The following is a 21491-nucleotide window of genomic DNA, read 5'->3' as shown; positions in this document are numbered from 1 at the left end:
AGTTTTGTTGCAATCCATCCGGTACTTTTCCAGAAATCGTGATCAGTGAGTGAGTGAGTGAGTGAGTGAGTCAGTGAGATAAGAATTTCATAAGTATAGAAGAAGATAATCGCCCGGTTTCGAAGGCTAACCGAACAAACTTGGCCGGTCAGTTTGAACTGGAGTTTTCAAAGTCACATGACCATAAACGGGTGTGGTGAAATTCGATTTTGTCGGTTAAGACCAAACAGCAGTTTCATTTCGTTAAACTGCTGATTTCGTTCAAGGGTTTGGTGTTTGGTGAAATCGGGCCTAAGTGAGTGTTGAGTAGAAGGAATCTCCTACTTCTTCTCTGTGGTTGCAGTGTCAAGTCAACACTGAGCCGCGTTGGTGCTCTTTTGCATGCTTGCCAAGTTTCGGGCTTCATGCTCTGTTGCCAAGTTTCGTGATTCATGCACTGTATGTTGACTTTAGAATTTAAGATTCACAGGCATTGTGTTCACTGATGCTCAATAAAATTCTAAATAATATCATGAAAAATAATCTTGAATTTAAAATAAATTGTTTGCTGAAACTTCAAACATTTATTTGATAGGTTTTAATGGAGATGAGGTAATTCATTTATTTCATTTCAGTATGCGCAAATTAATTGTTGGTTATAATTCCATGATATATTACAATAAGGAGAGAAGAGGGTGAAAATGAATCAATCGGTTCATGCATGACACACAAATATTTAATATTTCCAAACCCATTAATAATAATTGAGAAAATAGTGATGAAAATGATAATAACAATAATATTATTATATGATCATAATGATGATGAGAATAATATAATAATATGATATTTTAATAGTTATTGTACAAATAATGGAATAATATTACTATATTAAAACCCCATAAAATGTGAATAATATTTTATAATATTATAACAATGAATAATAATGATAATAATAATATTAAAAATAACAGTTTCTTGAAACTGAAGGTTTCATGGTGGCTATACAAGACCAAGTGGTAGCCAACAAAAACTACAAGAAATATTTAATGAAGGTACCCATGACCTTTGCAGACGTTTTGGCTTGGCATCAGACACAATACATAGGGGTATTCACAATGTTGTTTTAGCCAGCTGAAGTGCTATTTGATAACTCTGGATTGTGAACGCCCCATCTAAAAAAACATTGCTATTAGCTAACTGCAGTAGCGATCCAAGCGGATAATTTGTGTTACTTAAAGTTAGTTTGAAAAAGAAAGATTATAACATATGGCTGCCGCTTTAACAGAGATAGCTAGAGTTAGCAAACTCAAACCTGCGCTTTCTGCCAACTCGTCTGTTATTTTTTTTCTAACGTACCACTATAGCATTGAGTTAACACAGACTTAGCAAATAGCTGGAGATAGCGAATAGATCGACTTAGCCAGCTAACTCCAACATTGTGAATACCCCTAACATATTGTATCTGCATGTCAGGCAATTGGCAGCCACGGAGTACCTCGAGAGGCACAATAATGTTGCTGGCATACTGCACTAGGACCTTGCTTCAAGGTTTGAGCTGATTGAAGAGAAATTCCCCCATTACAATAATTATACTCCCAATCCAGTAAATGAGAACAACACCTACAAAATATACTGGGATAGATCGGTGCTGACTGATAGGAAAATTCCACACAATAGGCCGGATATCATTGTGATGAATAAGCTGACAATAGAAACAGTAATAATTATAGATGTTGGCATTCCATGCTGCCACAACTTGGAATTATACTACAATGAGGAAATTACCAAGTATCTTCCCTTGTCAGCTGAAATAGAGGATATCTGGCACAAAGAGAAAGTTGAAAATGTCTCAGTCATAATATCAGCAGTTGGATTGTTGGAAACAAAGGTGACTGCAAATCTGAGTCGGCTTCGAATTTCAAGAAACACAAGCTACTTGATGCAGAAGGCAGTGGTGCTCAATACTGTATCAATGGTTAGGGCATTCCTGAATATAGCAACAGAATAACATCAAAGTCTTGCCATAGGCCGATTTTGATGAGAAAAACTCACATTAAAATGTGATGATAAATAAAATAATAGTAATAATAATAATAATAATAATAATAATAATAATAATAATAATAATAATAATAATAATATAATATAATAATAATAATAATAATAATATAATAATAATAATAATAATAATAATAATAATAATAATAATAATAGTAAATATAATAATAATATTCCTTTTTATTTCATTAAAGCTATATAGCATGATCTATACAGTATTTTAGTTACTCCTTTAGTTAGTTAGCTTATTACTAATTGAGGAGTATTCAAATTACATATTACATCATTACATTCACATTTCATGAATACTACAAATTAATGAAAATTTTGTCAAGTGTTTAATTGAAAGTTTATTATAGTTTCCATCTGGGATTTGACATTTTGTGCCGGTTGCACAAAAGCCAGTTGAATTTTAATTGTGATTAATTCCATGAGAACCAATCAGAGAAGCCATCTCATCAAAAAGACCTTCTCTGATTGGTTCTCGTGAAATTAATCACGGTTAAAATTTAAGCGGCTCTAGTGCATAATATTACAAAATTGGATATACGGGGATAACTTGAACACAGCTTTTATTACGGAAGGAAGTCGAAAAGAAACATTACAACTGAAGCCTCCTATAATTTTCACCGACTTTTTCATGTGAATCTCACTTCAAAATCCCCATAATCTACAAAATTCACACCACATCATTGGACACTTTGTATGAGCCATTCCTATCGAGCGTTGATTATGGAGCAGTTTTACTTCGACCAATACAACACCATCCTTTTGATGATTTCGACGGTTCCAATTTTTTTCCTTGTTTTGATGTTTTTTCTTGTGTTTTAACAGGTACTAATATCATTTTCAAATATTCATCATGCCGTAAAGTGGATGATTCGTCAATAGTCACTTTTCCAGCTGAAAAACAAATATGAGTGAAATTAAATGCCAATTTTATTAAGCGTTCTCAGATATCACCAGCTTAATCAATAATCATTAAAATTCATTGTATAATGCTATTAATTTTTAAGTTACTCTATGATGAGATTCATGTTTGAAAGTGAGCATATGATTGAGAGTATGGTTTGCTATCCTCGCCTTAGACTGAGAAGATAGCACTTTTCTTCACCAACTCTGCATCAATCCCAAATCACTTGTAGACTATAGGGGTATTCACAATGTTGTTTTAGCCAGCTAAAGTGCTATTTGATAAATCTGGATTGTGAACGCCCCATTTAGAACTGCTATTAGCTAACTGCAGTAGCGATCCAAGCGGATAATTTGTGTAACTTGAAGTTAGTTTGAAACTTAGACCAGTTATAGAATAGACACGCTGTGAAGTCTAGCCTCTGAAGCCAACATCTACTGCCATATCGCCCTATCGTGACGTCATAATCGCATAGAAAACTTTTAAATTATGTCTATTTGAGATGAAAGTAAATGATTATTCATAAGAATGGTGGACTCCCGCTGCGCTCCCACTGAAATAGACGCAATCTGCTATGGAAAACAATGTAAACAAATTCCAAAGAAAAGTTCTCTATCCAATGCTGACGTCACGATGGAGCGATATGGCAGTAGATGTTGGCTTCATCGACTTTCAGTATGAATATACATTGGGGCGTGTCTATTCTATAACTTGTCCAAGGTTTGAAAAAGTAAGATCATAAACATATGGCTGCCATTTTAACAGAGATAGCAGACTCAAACCTGCACTATCTGCTATCTCGTCTGTTAATTTTTTTCTAACGTACCACTATAGCATTGAGTTAACATAGACTTGGCAAATAGCTGGAGATAGCGAATAAGGCTAGCTTCACACGCTTTCGGTTTCATTCGGTTCGGTTCGTTTTCGGTTCGGTTCGGCTCGTTACCAAAAACGAATGAGGCTTTCATAAGAACCAGGAAAACAAATGTGAAAAGTGATAAAACAAATATGTAAATGGAAAAACTATTGACTAATGTATGCTTACAATTTTATGATAAAACTAAATTCGTAGTGTTGTATTGGTTGAAATGAATCTGGTCATTTAAACTATACTGGGAATTTTCCTTAATTACTCTTGTTATTTCTAAAGCCTCTAGAATATTCAAAGATCTGCCTTTGTTATTAACATGCAGAAACTCAACATTCTCCTTAACTGTGAACTTGTGATTATTTGTTATCAAATGTTCTGCAAAGTTAGATTCCCCATTTTGTTTATCCCAATCTCTGATGTGTTCTTTAACTCTGCTTCTGAAACTTCTACCAGTCTGACCCACATAACAAGCATTACAATCATCACATTTGAGTTTGTACACCCCGCTTTTATCCCAAATATCAATTTTGTCTTATGTTAATTTTGGAAGTTCAGAGAGATTATTCTTTTAATTGAAAATTTGCTCCTTGTTTTGACACATGGTATATGAACTTCATCTCTTCTCTCCATTGATGAAATCATGTAATATTCGTGGAAAAATGAAAAAAATAATAAAAATTCTCCCTGAGTATTAATTTATATCTTTCATATTTTTTCTAGCAAACTATTCATTGAAAAAAGTGTTTCTGTGAACTAACAGAAATGAATTAACCATATGATTTTGACTTGGAAAATTTTGAAACAGATAATCACGATATCAGGTTAAAATAAAAACAAAGAAGGCAAGTGTGTGTAAACGACTTTGCTTTTTCTGTTTCCCTAGCAACGAATTCGAATATAATGAAACCTATTCGTGTCGAGGGGGCGTTCGGTGCTATGCGGTTGCTATTCGGTACCGAATTCAAACCAGATCATCGTTTCACACCTATTGGAATTTGCCGAAAACAAACCAAACCGAACCAAAAGTGTGTGAAAGAAGCCTCTTGCTAGCAACGAATTGAAACCTGATGGAATTTATTAGAGTCAAGTGGGCGTTCGGTTCTATTCGGTACCGAATTCAAACCGAATCATCATTTCACACTTATCGGAATTTGCCGAAAATGAATCGAAAACAAAACAAACCGAATGAGTGTGAAACTAGCCTAACTCGACTTTGCTAACTCCAATATTGTGAATACCCCTTATGTAGAAAAATAATGCACTACCAAAATGTTGGTTGTTCATTCTATGTTAGAAGCTGCTGTCAAACATGGTGATAAAACATGCATGATGAATTTGTGTGTGTGTGTGCATAATAAACATGCATATACACACATGTATATCATGCATGTCCTACAGTCAGTGGCCAGCCTAACAGACCACATTTGCTGAATGCTATAGTGGCTGGACATTGGCAGATATCAGCAACGCTACTATTACTGTATCGACCTTAAGCTGCGTACACATATACGCGTCTCCAACCCGCACCGAGCACGCTCCGCCCTCGTACCGCCCTCGTTCTTCCATCGCACCACAGTCGCTCTGCCCCCGCTCTGCAGTCATCATGAACGTTACGGAAGATGTTAGATCTTCTCGCGTTCCCCGGTCGAACCACTCTGGCTCCCCGGTCGAACCACTGTTGCTCCCCGGTCGATCATCAATCGCTCTGCTGGAGAGACGTTCGGTTGAGGAGCAGAGCGAAAGTCTATATGGACCTTTACAGCCTTGACTTGGCTCTTCCCTTCTTATCACCCGACCCAACCACCCCGCCACCGATACAAGAGACACCTGCAGGGAAGCAATTCACTGAATCAAAGCAGTTCAGAAGGCGTTGACCTTCTCAAGTACCTTCAACAGCATTAACATAAAAAGCTTGCAGAAAGCACAAGATCAATGGAGAAAGCGCTTTTGAATGCTGTAGGCTATAGATGCTCAATTGTTCCTACTCCATAGTACCGTATAGCCAAGTCAATGAAGGTTTTCTCTATCCGAAAATTTAATAGAAGCTGAATCTCTCACCATCGATAAAGAACCCTCCAAGAGGGTCATTCTCCCAAAAGTCCCAAGGAATCCCCTTGGAGCTTTCCCCCAAACGACCCTCACAGCTGAAAAATGCAGGTTATCACGGGAAATCAATTATCTCAATAATCATTGATCGGAAACAGTTCTATTATATGTCATTCAATTCCTCACATTATGGACTACAATATTAGTTACATTCATTCTTCAAATAAAAATAAATATATTATACAGTGAACAATTACCTCTGTAACCATTAATCGAAAAAAATCTATCACATGTCACTCGATTCGTTACATTATGGACTAAATTACTAGTCGTATCCATTTTCTCAATAAAACAAACAGTTTCCTCGATAAAAAAATATGTATGTTAAAATTTAGGGGTTTTTCGATTCGATTTTTTTTGTTTTCTCCGATTAACTTCGAAGCAAGTGATTTTAAAGAAAAATGAGTCGAATAATATTAATGTAGCCACTTCCATTGCAAATCCATTGATGTATTTTGTTATTCATTTGCGATTCAATTTGACGCTGTGGACAGGGAAACAGCCGACGCGGCTGACTCCCTTCACCATAGTGAATAGAATAGTACTGCTTTCTACATTGCATCTCATTTACACTATGGCGCTCGAAACAATTAATTTTGTCTATTGTTTTGACATGCGCTGAATCTGGATTTCCACTTTTCAATACTCTAAAAAAATATTATTATTTTCTTGATTTAACCACGCTGATGATAAAAATCAGGATTTTGTTGTCTGCTCACAGAATTTATTATATTATTCTTATTTGCAGTGTGCATTCTCAATAAGAGTCAGAGGCATCACAATTTGGTAACTCTAGTTTCAGATATTGATGTTTTTCAATGAAGTTTGATGATATATTATGTGTCCGACTCCTTCATTTTATCCTTTTTTTGTGGAAAATAGAGATTCAAAATTTCATTTCATAGCTTTTTGTGTTTTTCTTGTCTCTCTATTATTTAAACACTTGAAATGAAATGAATATCATCAGATCATGTGAACAGAGAAAATAAAAGGGTAGGCCTACCTGTGATATTAAATGGCAACACTGTACTCCTGATAAGTTGCGTATTTTCAAGCTAAAGTAGATTAATTTGTTGCTCATTCTGTTTAAACATTAATATATGTTACCAAATATTAACAATATTATCACATACAGTGAGAACAAATTATTCTGAAGCTTTCTATTCTCACTGAACATGAAGAGGCAATACCAAGCCAGATTTGCAGTTCCGTTCACAATCATTATTATCAGAGCATTCAAATTGATGCTATGTAAATCTAACTATGGGATTATCCCCATCTCACAATTTTCCTATTCATCCTTATCGTGATTCAGGATAAAGTAGTTGAATGTACAGTACCTATAATGGATATTGCAAATAGCAAAATTTCTAGTAATTAAGCAACTTATTCTAGGTACGAATTTCAAGGCTAACAAAATGACTTTTTCTCAATCGCAGGCAGAAATTCCAATGATTATCATAATATTAATTCAATGAAAATTGTTTGTATTGTACATTTTTCGACGTAAGATGAACTACATCCTCAATGTAATCAACTTATTCAGGATTATAATGAATGAAAGCGAGACTGTGATAAGAGATTAGTCAAACTGAAGGGGCTGTTTCACAGAGACAAGCTCTCACAGAGACAAGAAGTGTTTTTGAACGATATTAGTGTCACAGAGACAAGTTTCATATGAACAAGTACTTCTATAAATGGCAGTCTCACAGAAGCAAGTTCTCACTCGAACAAGGTGTCTCACAGAAGCAAGAACAGTGTTGTAGAGACAAGGTAGCGAATGTAGGAAGAAGCTAGGCGTGTTGCCTACATCTGAACTTGAAGGCATTCCATTATTTGTTCTAGTAAATTGAATTTCTGCTGTTTTTCAATCATGTAGGTATATGATTATGATTGAAGGTTTATCATATAAGATGGGGATGGGTTGGTAACCTATTAGAATTAGATAGATAGAATTATGAAGATAACTTGAATGAATAAATTGAGTTCTATGTAAATGTAATATATTTCTACCAAACTCCAAGATAACTATTCAAATATATCTAATAAGTATATATTAGACCTTCAACCCGAAAGAATAATCAATATGAATTGAAATGGAATATATAAAAGCCAAATAGCCTACCACCGCTATTCATCACCGCTTCTCAAAACAAAAACCACATGACCAAAATGGTTTTTCATTATAATTCCTCCTTTCATGATAAATTTTTTATGCTTTTGTACTCCTGAGCAAAGCTTGGTTCCCGATATTATGAGCTAATAATAGTCTTCTCTTTCCGAGCTGCGGTCTCGAATTGTAAATTCCAATTGATAATATTAAATTCAGGCAGTCACAAAGTAAAGCTGCGTTAACACCAATAGATTCTATAGATTCCTCATAGATTCTATTAAATTGAACATAAATTATCATACACATGATGAACATATGTGTTTTCCAAGTTCCGTTCAATCTATAAGAATTTGTGAGGATTAAGATTAAGTTATTAACATTTTGTTAATAACTTTGGTGTAAACGCAGCTTTAGATGCCAAGATTTGTCATGACGTTCCGAGTTACAAAAAATAATGTCAATGAAAAACTTCATTTTCTTCATGAAATTCTCCCCGAAAAAAATTTTAACAGATTGTTGTTTGAACTCTTTCCACTGTCGGTCTTTTTTTAGAGTGGGTTTGGAACTCCCTCACTCTATACGGAATTTTGCCCTGCGCCAATCAATTACTATGAATTGATAAAATACACTGTACTATAATTTCACTCACTGTGTGGATACTTATATTTCACTCACTGAACTAATCTTCTTCTCTTCTTCTCTTCTTCTCTTCTTCTTCTCTATATCTATAAAAGGCTAAGCCCCTACAGACTGAAATCACACCACAGCCCAAACTACTGAGCCCACAAGCTTGAAATTTTGCACAATTGTTTATAATAGCCTCAAAACATCCACTATATTATGACAGTAATAGGTTTTTTTTTGTTTTTTAAAGACTTCATTAATTCCTGGAGTTCTTCAAATGTTAATGGATCGAAAAAATCCAGTTTTAATCCACTACTTTTGCGAGGGGAATTAGCACCAAAGAAATTGCGAAAGTTGTGAATATTATTATGCTGTGTAATCTCTTTCTGAATAGCTAATGGGGTATCAATTAAATACTTATCCAAGAGTTCAGCAGCTTCTTCTCCTGTTTTGACAATCACAGTATCGGTGGCTATAATAGTCCTCGATGAGAAGTCTTAGTCTTGGATAAATAATTTCTGACTAATGTTCATATGGCTTTTGTTTGATTATTAGAACTATTTATAAACATACAAGCAGCAATTTTTTTAGCTGCTTTTAAAACCTTCCTGTTCAAACTCTTATATAATCTATAATGGGATGAAAATCTAAAATATCGAATACCAGTTTCCGTAATGATATGGATTATTGAATCTATCATGATTGGATTCTTTAGAAGAGAGTTCATCGTTTTCAACTTATCTCCAGATACTTTAACTGATCAATGGTTACAGAAATAATTGATCTCCCGTGATTACCTGCATTAATTTTTCATGTTTTAGGTGGCTGGGGGGAAAAGCTCCAAGGGGATTTCTTGGGACGTTTGGGAGAATGACCCTCAGGGAGGGTTCTATTGATGGTTGGAAATTCAGCTTTTATTTAATTTTCGGATCGAAACTGCTTTTTGGACCTTCATTGACTGGGCTAATTAGTCTGCTGTACTAAAATGATCAATGAACTTTTTATTCTGTGACCAGTCTTGGAACTTCTGTTATAGACTCTGTATCTATACGTAAATATGACGATAGCTTGAATGATTATTTATCACTGAGAAGGCGTTACAGGTAGTAGAGTTCTAAGTGCATGTTTATCAAATAGACACTAAGAACAGGCATCTACTGAGATAGTTGTGTCAATGGCAAGAGTAGTACACCAAAATTTCTCTTTGGGGTCTCTTTTACCCCGCGCGAGTAATGCATAATGAGTATAGCATACAAGAATCTTTCATGAGTTGATGAGATATCTGGTTGAGGTCTTGAATTCAGTTGGCCATGTTACAATCGTTCAATGACAACTCTAGACAGTTTCTCATCTAAGCTCCGATCTTCTTACCTATCTATGAAGTAAGCTTCATAAGCTAAATATGTAAGGCGAAAGGCGCCTCCACAAAATAGGCTATGTAGGCTATCCAAAAATGTAAGGGCGACCAGAGATACGCTAAAACTACGAGATTGAATGGTGGGTGTAATTGATAACTTAAATGAAGAAAGAATAACTAACACTTCCAATTATGATAACATTACTTCAAATGAAAATATATTCGAAATTAAATCACACAAAAAAACCAGCTTTCAAGATACTAAAAAAAAAAAAATGATTTCATCAAACAATAATATGAAAGTTTACTCGCTTGGCTATGAGAATACAATTTTTGTGGTCGGAAGTGAATGAATGGATCAATGAAGTCACGTACCTTCGAGATACTCCTCAGCTTGGCTTCACTGATAGTTTACGCGATTTTGCAATTAATATATGAGAGGATCAAACCATCTGAACTAATGAGATGGTTCAAACCTGTCTTCACTAATACAAAAAATTTCTTTTGAACTGCCCGCACAGTGACAGAAAAAGCTGTAGGCTATTATGAGAAAAGACAAGCCTATCCTCACCACCAGTTTGGACGGACTTTACTAGGAGTCCTTCAAACGAGCTCTACCAAAACAAAATAATTTTGGGTATAAATAAACTATCAGTCAATGCTAAGAATATAAGTCATCTCGAGTATGCAATAATATTTTCCTACAGTTACCTTGAAAAGTGGCCATTGCTGCACTGATTACAGAACGCAAAGAATCACTTTTCCGCTCTAGTGCGGGAAAAACTTTTCTGCACTCCAGATTTGCAACATGGCAACGCAAAATACTTAGTAGGTTATATGGAGCAACAGTGCAGCAAAATCAAAATGAAGTTGGTAACAGTGACTGGGCTTATATAGTGAGCAGAGGTGCAACGAAGCACAACGCGCTAATTATTACTATTATATATTATAACAAAGGACAACATTTTTATTCAATTTGACAATAAATTAAGGTTTTTATCAATAATAAAATTACACAGAAAAAATTTGATGCATTTCAGGCAATTTTACCCATAATTACCCACTTTTCATATTCAATGGTAACTGTAGAAAAACTTAATGTGAAATACGTGCGCAAAGTTCCTCTGCTGCACTCAAGAAACCATTCCGCCCTCGCCTACGGCTCGGGCGTAAACGTTTCTTTCGGTGCAGCAAACTGTCACTTTGCGCACTAGTTGCACAAATAACTATTTCCATCTACCGTATCGCATGAGCACAACGTTTGTTATCAAAAAGATGCCAAGGTTTTTATTTATAACAAACAAATAAAAACTTTTCTGTCAATGCCAAGTGGAATACTGTTCATTGAATTATAATCTTGATCTTTAAAATTTTGATCAATAAGAGATAAAATTAATATATAGGCTATATGACCCATATGCAGGTGACAGCTCTCAAATAGACATGCTTCCCATGTTACTCAAATTGCCTTACTTTCTTCCACTGAGAGAAAAATTCATTTTCCTACAGCTACCTCGGAAAGTTGCTGTTCCTGTACTGATTACAATACCCAAACATTCACTTTCCCGCTCTAGTGCGGAAAAAAGTTTTTCTGCACTCCAGATTTGCAACATGGCAACACAAAATAGTTGGTGGGTTATATGGAGGATTAGTGCACGAAAACAAAAATTAAGTTGATAACAATGACTGTGGTTAGATTTAGGAAAGAATCATTACAATGGCTACCCTACATTTATGATAAAATCCCAATCTAGAAATCCAAAACAAGAATAATGTTCATCTAAATCATAATCAAATAATCATCATTTACGAATTCTCATCATTTAATAATAAATAATAGTTCTTTTCTATTGATAATTATTATTTCAACTGCAAGAAATGAGAAAAGTAGCAAATAGCCTATACATTATAAAATTAGAATTTTGAGGTTAAATGATTACTGTTTGATATTCATATAAATAAAAATAATAAAAACATAACAATACCACAATAAATATTCTCTGTTGTCTATGTTATTTTTATAAATATTTTTCAGTTCACTTTGAGCATTTTTCTCGGTAATTTGAGCAAAAGTCTAAATTTCTGAATCCTGTTTCAGTACTTTTTAGCTGATCGACAGTCAACAAACTTAGGTACGATTCTTCCCGCTAGGTCGCGCGCTTGTCGGTTCAGCCATCTTGCAGCAGCTGTTGGAGTGTATTTTGAATGCAAATTTTTTGTTCTATCTGTATTTTTTCTGATTCTTAAATGAATAAAAATGAGAACTTTGGCTGAGAATTTTCAACTTCAATTGGATTATCAATTTCTAAATGAAATAAGGTTGTTATAATAACAGCATCACACACACAAACATTTGATGGATTTCAGCCATCATTTTACTCATAATCATTTAATAAACCACTTCTCATATTCAATGGTAACTGTAGGAAAAGTTTAATGTCAAATACGTGAGCAAAGTTCCTCTGCTGCACTCAAGAAGCCATTCCGCCCTCGCCTACGGCTCGGGCGTAAACGTTTCTTTCGGTGCAGCAAACTGTCACTTTGCGCACTAGTTGCACAAATAACTATTCCAGTCCTCAGAGCAAAAACGAGATGCTTGACTATTATGTTCCAGAGAGTGGAGTGAGTACTTGATACAGTAGGTGGAGCGAAAATTTATTTCACATGCTTTCTTTTGACAAAAGGAATTTACAATAGTATGTTTCATGCTTACCAAATCTGAAGGCGTCGGTTGGAGTTTCTAGATTGAAGTCGAAAGATTCCACAATTCCAAAACTTGTTTCTGTGGAAGATCCTGGCAGTTTAAACTTATAGATGTTATCTATGGTCTCAGTCACATGAACTTCGTTAACATCTCCGGTGAAAAGGTATTCCATATCAACTCTGAAGAAGGTAAGGTCCGCCTGATGCTATGAGAAATAAAAAAGCTATTATCAGTAAAGCACGGAGCACACTGTAGACGCGCCGCGCAGCCGTGGGCGCCGTGGAATTATTCCGGTTGAATACTTAGCATGTATATAAGTTGTGTATAAGCATGTCCAATGTGTATAAGCAAACTGGGGGCGCGCCGCGCCTCGCCGCGCCGAGCAGCCGTGGACGCCGTGGAATTATTCCGCTGCCAGAACTTTTGGGAGAATACGGAGCGGAATTTTTCCTCTGTGGCTGCGCGGCACAGCGAGGCGCGTCTCCAGTGTACGATAGGAGAGGAATTTTTCCTCTGAGCGCCGTCACCTTTTGGGTGCCTCTTCGCTACACTCGGAAGCTTTTGCCACAGAATTAATATAGCAGATTTCTCTGCATTTGCTTTTTTGCTACCCTCGGTTAGCTCGCTCAGTTTTGCTCCTTGCTACAAACTGCATAGATTTTGCGTACATACATGACGTTATTCCAGGTAAGTTTACATTTTGTATTGCATTTATATTGTGACATATCTTCATTCATTATAGCGTCCACTAAATATATTATTTATTTATTTATCAGGTGAGCACAAACAATACAATGATCGAAAAGAAAAAACTGGCTATTGCCCAAAACTTTTCCAATTATTTCCTAATTTAGTTCCAAATTGTCCAAACATTATAAATAGGTTATGTCAATTTCAATTTTCTACACCAAACCACAATCTGAGAATATAGATTAGAATAGAACAAACAATTTTAAATTTGGATAGATTGATAGTGAAACTTCTCGCTTATCTACCTAACCTAATACCTAATACGCGGGTTTTTACAGCCTTCCCGGCCGTTTCCCGCACTCAACACGCCATCTGCCTCTATCTCTCCATACGTCTTGTTGGATGCCCCTGCTCTCCATGGCCTCTTCTATGTTTTGCTGCCAAACCGTTCGTGGTCGTCCTCGTTTCCTCCTCTCAGCCGGAATCCACTCATATACCTTCCTTGGTATGCGACTGGGGCTCATTCTTCTGAGATGTCCGTACCACTGCAGTTGTTTTTCCTCCACCTCATCCACCACTGACCTGTCCAATTTCATTTTCTCCCTTATAACCTCATTTCTCACCCTATCTCTCAAGGTCAGCTGGCAACATCTTCTCCAGTAATTCATCTCCATAGCCAATAATCTTTGTTTTAGTCTCTTGGTTAATGTCCATACTTCCGCCCCATAAGTTACACAGCTCATCACAATTGTTTTGAAAACCTGTTTCTTTACTCTTTCAGATATATCATCCGTCCAAAGTATTGAATGTAGCTTCCTGGTTAAAACTCTCCCCTTTGCAATCCTGTATCCAATCTCTCTCTCATCCCGTCCATCATCTTTTATTGTCATACCTAAGTACCGGCATTCTTTGACATTTGCAATTTCCGTGGTTTCGTCAATGTTCAATGAATTTCCTTCTCCTCCAACCACCATATATTGCGATTTCTCTTCACTGATTTCCAGGCCACATTTTTTATACTCCTCTATGAGTTGCCTTGTCATATATGACATATCCTCTTCATCTTCAGCTAGGAGGACCTGGTCATCTGCAAATAGTAGAGTATATATATTTTCTTCATTTAGTAGTACACCCATACTTCTACACTTGCGTGACCACACCTCCAAGGCTTGGCTTACGTATATCTTGAAAAGCGTGGGTGAGATGGGGCAACCTTGTCTAAGGCCTTTATTTACAGTAAACTCTTCTGACAGCTGGTTTCCAATCTTTATCCTGCTACTACTATCCTTGTAAAGAGTTTTTATGGCATTGATGAGGGGAGTACTAATTCTCGCTTTTTTGAGAGCTTCCCATATCTTATTCACTGGAACACTATCATAGGCTTTTTTCAGATCCAAAAACAAAACATGAAGTTCTCTTCCTCTCTGTAATTTTTTCTCCATCAGATGTTTGATACAGAATAGGTTATCGGTGCATGATCGACCAGCACGGAAACCACTTTGCTCTTCTATTTCCCTCATTTCCAGTTCAAGTCTTTGTTTCAAAACACGTCCGTACAGCCTACCCATAGCTGCTGTTATGCTTATCCCTCTGTAATTTGAACACTCGGCTCTGTTCCCTTTCTTGTATATTGATGTGATCCAAGCCTCTTTCCACTCTCTAGGCACCGTTGTTGTGGAAATACATCGATTGAACAACTTTGTCAGGTATTCTAAAATGCCGCTTGGAGCAAATTTCAGCAATTCTATAGGTAAACCTCCAGGACCCGCGGCTTTGTTTTTTTTCATCCCCTGCAAGGCTTTTCCCACTTCTTCCAGAGATATTTCTGGCATAGGATGGTCTTCCTCTTCATGACAATATTCAACTTCTTGAAATATTGGTCTTTTTTCCGTCAAAAGATCCCGATAATAGTCCTTCCATGTTGTTGAATCAATAACCTGTATTCGCCTTCTTTCTTTACGATCCTCTCTCAGCCCCCTGATAGTTTTCCACGCTTCTCTAGACTTTGAACTACCTAACATATTTTCGATTTCATAACACTTTAGTTCCCAAAATCTGTTTTTCGCCTTCTTCACCTCTTTCTTAACAAGGTAATTCTGTCTCAAATATGCCTTCCTGTCTTCGGGATCATGTGTTGTTAGCCATCTCTGATACAACGTCTCCTTCTCCTTAATTGGCGACTTTAGATTTTCATCCCACCAATATGAGTTTTTGTATGATCCCTTGCTTTCCACCTCTCCCACAGCTTCTAATGCTGCTTGATGCAACTCTCCCTTTATCTTCTTGTACATTTCCTCCACCTCTATTTCTGTCTGATTCTCATGTTGCATTTTGCCTGCTAGCCTCAACTTGTAGAGAAAGTCAGTTGAATCATTATTAAAACTCTCCAAATTATATTTTGGATTGTCAGCCTTATATCTACTTTCGTCACAACTATCGTCACCGCTATCTCTTTGAGGGGCAGGCACTATGAGAAATTTGCCTTTTACAAGAAAATGATCTGATCCACAGGTTGCTCCTCTGTACACACGTACATCCTTTACTTTTATATGTGACCCTACTTTCATCAGGATATAATCTATTACTGTTTTCAAGTGTCTTGTTGGTTGAATCCAAGTGTATTTGTGTATATTTTTGTGTTGAAAAAAGCCATTCATGATTCTCAGGGAGAATTGAGTGCATAAATCGATTAGACGTTGCCCATTTTCATTCAATGTATTCTCGCCATACTGTCCCACAACCCAATCTCCGGTTTTGCAACCTACTCTAGCATTAAAATCTCCCAATACAATAATCTCCTTGTTTCTGTTTACTGCTTCTAGAACTGCAGAGAATGATTCATAAAAATCATCCTTCACCTGAGATTCGGCATCCTCATTTGGCGCATAAACACCTATTAATGTCACTAACCTCCCTGCATACTTCATATCCACTGTAATGAGTCTTTCACTTATTGGGTCATAGTTTGTCACTCTCTTTTCAAGTCGCTTATGAACAGCTATGGCCACTCCTGCTTTAGCTCTTCTATCTTTGTCCACACCACTATAGAATACCGTGTATTCACCTTTTATCTCATTTCCCCTTCCTTTTTTCTTTGTTTCAGACAATACCACGACATCCATCCTCGATTTTTTCAATTCTCCATAGACTTCCATTTCCTTCGTAGCAATACCCTGAACATTCCAGCATCCAAAATTCATGAAATTTTTCTGAGTCCGTGTTGATTTTCCGTTAATTCCAGTCCCATTCCGAGGCATATGTGTTGAGTTTTTTGCGTTCCGATGTTTTTGCGAGGAGTGGGCTGCAAACCCAAAGCCTCAACCCCCAACCTGGAGGACCAGTCCTCTATTTTAAGAGGAGAATAAAAGTGAAAAAGAAGAATGAAGAGGAATATGGCCAAGTAAGGCCGATAGACGGAAAATAGAAAGAAAGAATGACACACAGCTCAGTCAATCGAAAAAGTGCCATTCTAGAATTGAAAAAGTTCCAAAGCATATTAGAAGAAGAAGAAGGGTTTTGGAAGAAGGGCTTTGGAAAAGGGGGGTCCCTTTTAGTCGCCTCCTACGACAAGCAGGGATACTGTGGGCATATTCTGGTTTCTAACAAATGATTGAGTTCGATGTTCGACTCATAACACTCCCCCAACCCACAGGGGGCTCGCTTATCTAAGCATTTAAATTAAATGTAGTTCGGTATATACAGAGTGTTCTGAAAGAAGGCGCCCATAAGCCAGGGGATTATTCCTCACATCAAAAGAAAGAAAAGTTCTAATTAACATAGGTCGAAAATGCCTAGTTGCCAAGTTATACAGGGTGAAAGATTTCGTCTTGATTTCAGTTCCCCTGCCCTGTGAAAGATTTTGTCTTGATTTCAGTTCCCCTGCCCTACGGGGTATTTGTTGGCTGTTAATTAAGATGTTGAATTCAGCGTACTTATTTGTTATGTTTTAATTAATGATTATTAATGTTCGATCAACATCCATTTTATTATTGTGGTGGCCTAATTTAAATGCATAACGTTGCGTCGGCAAATTATTTATGTAACGCTCCTTGGGGGGTTCCTGGTTTTTTGACTTGAATAATGTCCCAGACGGAGACGTCACACAGGTATAAAATCTTACACTGAATCCTCGGTGTTGTAATCTTGAATTTTGGAGTATGTGGATGAATACTATAGAACACCAAGCTGAGAGATTCAGTATAAGATCTAAACTAATGGTCAAAATCGCGGGAGGCACAAACTCCTGCACACCCTTGATCTGTTCAATGACTATCTGTATGAGAATAATATTCGTTGCAAGTATGTGTCGTAGTGTAGCAATTGCTAGACACCAGATTCAGAGACCTTAAATTATTACCTGTATTGTGGACAGTGCACAAAATCAAACAGGTCGAGCAGGGAACTTGGTGCATATAATTTGCGGGATTGCGCCACTTGTGCCAAGAGTGCTTACTCTAGAAGTTGAAGGTTATATGGAATAAAACTGTACAACAGTTGTGGTATTACTTACTTGATGTTTATTTCAACTGTATGCATAAAGAAAAATATATATAGTTCACAAAGATAATAACATTCCAGTCCAATATATCGACAATGGCCAGTGAAACAATTTTCCAAGTCGATCGCTTATTTCACAAAATACTCTGCTGATCACGAATTTCAAGATGACTGCTCCCTTGCATGGATCAGTGCAGCTTGACACTTCGGCGTCGTAGAAGAGGTATATGTCAATGTCTCCAAGAAGTTTCGAGCCGTTCCAAACGGTTCAGGCAGGTTCTTATCTCCAAAGTTCAGAAATGGTTGTATGATCCATTGGTTGCTGGTTACAAGTTGACAGTCTCCACACTCACACATGTCTGCCTGCTCCACTGCAGGCTAATGTTGGCACCGGGTCTGGAGCAGTGGTAGCAGAAGTAGTTGTAGTAGCAGCAGTTGCAGTACTAGCTGGAGTAGTACTAGCAAGAGTTGTAGTACCAGCAGCAGTTGTAGTGCTAGCAGGAGTTGTCATACAAGCTGGAGTAGTTGTGGTGCTAGCAGGAGTTGTAGTGCTAGCAGAAGTTGTAGTGCCAGCAGAATCTGTAGTACTAGCTCAACTGACCTTGCGATAACTACTTCTAGAGAGTCTAGAGATGTGGATGTTGAGTGAAAACAGGCATGCAGATCGTATGCGCAGTGGACTCGTTAACAAAGAGTCCCCTCCACAGCTTGTTCCTCCGCCATATTCATGTACCATTCTCTGACATCACTGTACATTTGATCGATCGCTGGCTGATTACCCTGTAGAGCAGGAATCCTGGATGTTAACAGGCACTGTCACATATGATAGATGTTTGATGTATCCCGACCGTGTAACCTTGATGTAAGAAATTCCTCCGTCCTGTACCTTGAATCCAGTGCACTGACAGCGAGTGCCAGCACAAGGTAGAGCGCTGCTTGGTAGATGCTTGTAGGCATCATGATTGATGATCAATAGCTGCCGCCACATCCTTTTATACTCCTACTCCTTCCCACACAATAGATGACGCGTCTTTGGTAATGGTTATTTATAGCATTGATGTAAGTGATTATTTATAGTAATGATATCATCAGCTATCTGACAATTGTTTAAGTACACTGTATTGTGATGCTGCACTATCAACTTCGAAATTGTTAATTTCTTCAATAAGTCTTTATTGTGATAATGAGGTACATAAACGTTTAGCTGCAGATATACATTCATCATCTTCAACCACCTGTAGTGAGATAATACTCTCATCCAATTCCTGATCATCAAAATCAAAGATTTCTTGAGGCTCCACCACCTCATCCTCATCATCTTCATCCTCCTCTTACCCAGGTACTGGAGTAGTGTCAGCAATCCTGTAATGCCTGTATGCAAGAGTACCAATCCCATCATCCTGAATATACATTCTAATGGTACATTTTGGTACCAATAAGAATTTCATTAATTGAAATGGATTGTTAGGTCTCAGTCAGAAAAACAAAAATATTTGTCACCAATGGTACTATCAGTTGATGATAAAGATAAGACGATAACAACTAGAAAGGCTAAAATTATAATTAACAATTTGAAATGGAAATCATTTTTCATTTTTTTAATAAAATAATAATATTGTATTAATTTGAGGTTAGGTTCTTTGTACATAACACTTGTCGGCTGTATCAATAACGGTCAAGCTGAACATCTGCAATTCAATCAAATACTCTCTAGCAAAATAATTGCAAGTAGGTAGCATTCGTTAAGACGAGGACAAAAGGGTTTTGTAACTTATAGCATGCAAAATAAAGGACATAAACGTTTAAAAAAGCAAAAATAAATGTTTATTATATCTATGTGAGCAAATAAAAATAATGAAAACAAAATAAAAATAAAAGGGAAGTGAGATCTAGTTTTATCAGGCACACTAACACAGTAGCACCTTTGTACAAAAATCTGTTGATATACCAATCAGAGCTCAGTATTTCTTTGGTGCTAAAAAATAATTATTTCAAAAGTCTCCACATGTTTTTTTTTTGAAATGATAAAAATTTATAATTATTGTAAAATACAAATAAAGCTGTATCTAGCATAAATTTGAATTTAAGTGTAAAAATATTTATGTATAACCTCTTGATATGCCCATGTACTGCGGACTATTTGACAATATTGAACTGCATCATTGCAGATTTATTGAAATCCATCAGTTGGAGAAGATATTCAAATTTTATGTAAATTTAGAATTGGATGTATCATCGAAAGAGAATAAGGGAAGACCAACTGCCCACTTGCTTGCCAGAGACTGACCAAGACGCCAAACAACATGAGAGCAACAGACTGATTCCCTTATAAGAATTAATTTTACTCATTATCAAAGTTTAAATCTTAAAAACTCTTAATAAGTAATGAACTGAACTCAGTGAAGTCGTTAACATATTTAAAAATCAGTATTATTAGTATAATAAGAATTATGGAAGCTCAAAGTTCATAAGATAAATCATTTATCTGAATTCCACTGACGGCCGAACTCAGACCCTGAGAGTTAATATTTGAAATCCTTGATATTGTTGGAATACTGAGTTATAAAACAACTATTCGATAAGCAGAAGCAAGTCCAATGCTTGAGCTATAGAAATCTATGCTGATGTGAAAATCATAAAAATTATTAGTTGATGCTATTAAGCAGAATAAGAATTTTGATTGAGCCATCTGTGATATTTTTCTTCCATATTTTCTCATACTGTTTTTATATTTGTTGTTTCATATTTTATTTTTTGCTCGTTAATTTAATTGTAATTATATATTTATTGATTCAATGGTGTATCTTTCATTTTTAATCCTGTCTCCATGCATGACCAATCTTGTACTAGTATTTTTATTTATTATTATTGACAGATTAATAAAGTTATCAACCAACTATATTCTCCACCAAATGTGTTGGATGAATCAGCGATTCACAGTATCTATAATTAAATCTTCAGAAATAATACACTCTCAAGATTTATTTAAAAATGGTTCAACATAATCTCTGAAATCAAATTGACTGAAATACAGGGTCATAGTATTAATTCGAAGCAGTACTACAGGTCATAAAAAGTATAGGGAATTCTAATTAAAATGCCGTCGTTGATCACACTCAGTATCATCTCACACCGCTGACCCCTTTGTCAGATGGTAGCAAGTTGGATTGATGCCTGTGCCTTATTGTCCTGTGCAATATTTGAAATCCTTATCCACCTCTTCATTATAACTGTGAAGCCAGTCAATGCAGTGGTAAAGATTTACTTATTCAAAAATTCACATGCTCCACTGACAGACTGCCAGCTGGGCACATGTAGGTCAAATATGGCTTTACAACCTTTTCTCATCAGCATTGCTTAGCACCTTCTCTTTCTGCACCAGAGTCATGATTTCATGTTTTCCAGTACCAAACATCACTTGCTCTCTATAAATATCTTTGTTCTCATAGAGACAGTCAATATAGTCTTAAAAGCTGATGTAACAGTTGGCATTGGGTAGGGTTTTTGGAAGTTCTTGTCCAAGTACTGGTCTCCTTTCTCCTTCAGCCTTCTTTGTCAAGCCACTCTTCAATTGAG

At 36.4% G+C, this 21491-nt stretch overlaps 1 protein-coding gene across 1 annotated transcript in view; it reads right to left on the bottom strand.

Moving 5' to 3' along the window:
* Positions 1-1969: 1969 nt before the first annotated feature.
* Positions 1970-21491, bottom strand: part of LOC111051414 — a 149401-nt gene continuing 129879 nt past the window's right edge. The window contains exons 10-11 of the mRNA XM_039435722.1: positions 12738-12933; positions 1970-2943 (exon numbers count right to left, since the gene is read on the bottom strand). Coding sequence (XP_039291656.1) covers positions 2771-2943; positions 12738-12933 — 369 coding nt within the window. The 3' untranslated portion in view covers positions 1970-2770. The remainder of the gene's footprint in view (positions 2944-12737; positions 12934-21491) is intronic.

Source organism: Nilaparvata lugens, chromosome 9 (assembly GCF_014356525.2).
Source record: "Nilaparvata lugens isolate BPH chromosome 9, ASM1435652v1, whole genome shotgun sequence".
Lineage (NCBI taxonomy): Eukaryota > Metazoa > Arthropoda > Insecta > Hemiptera > Delphacidae > Nilaparvata > Nilaparvata lugens.
This window is presented reverse-complemented; position numbering and strand designations above follow the sequence as displayed.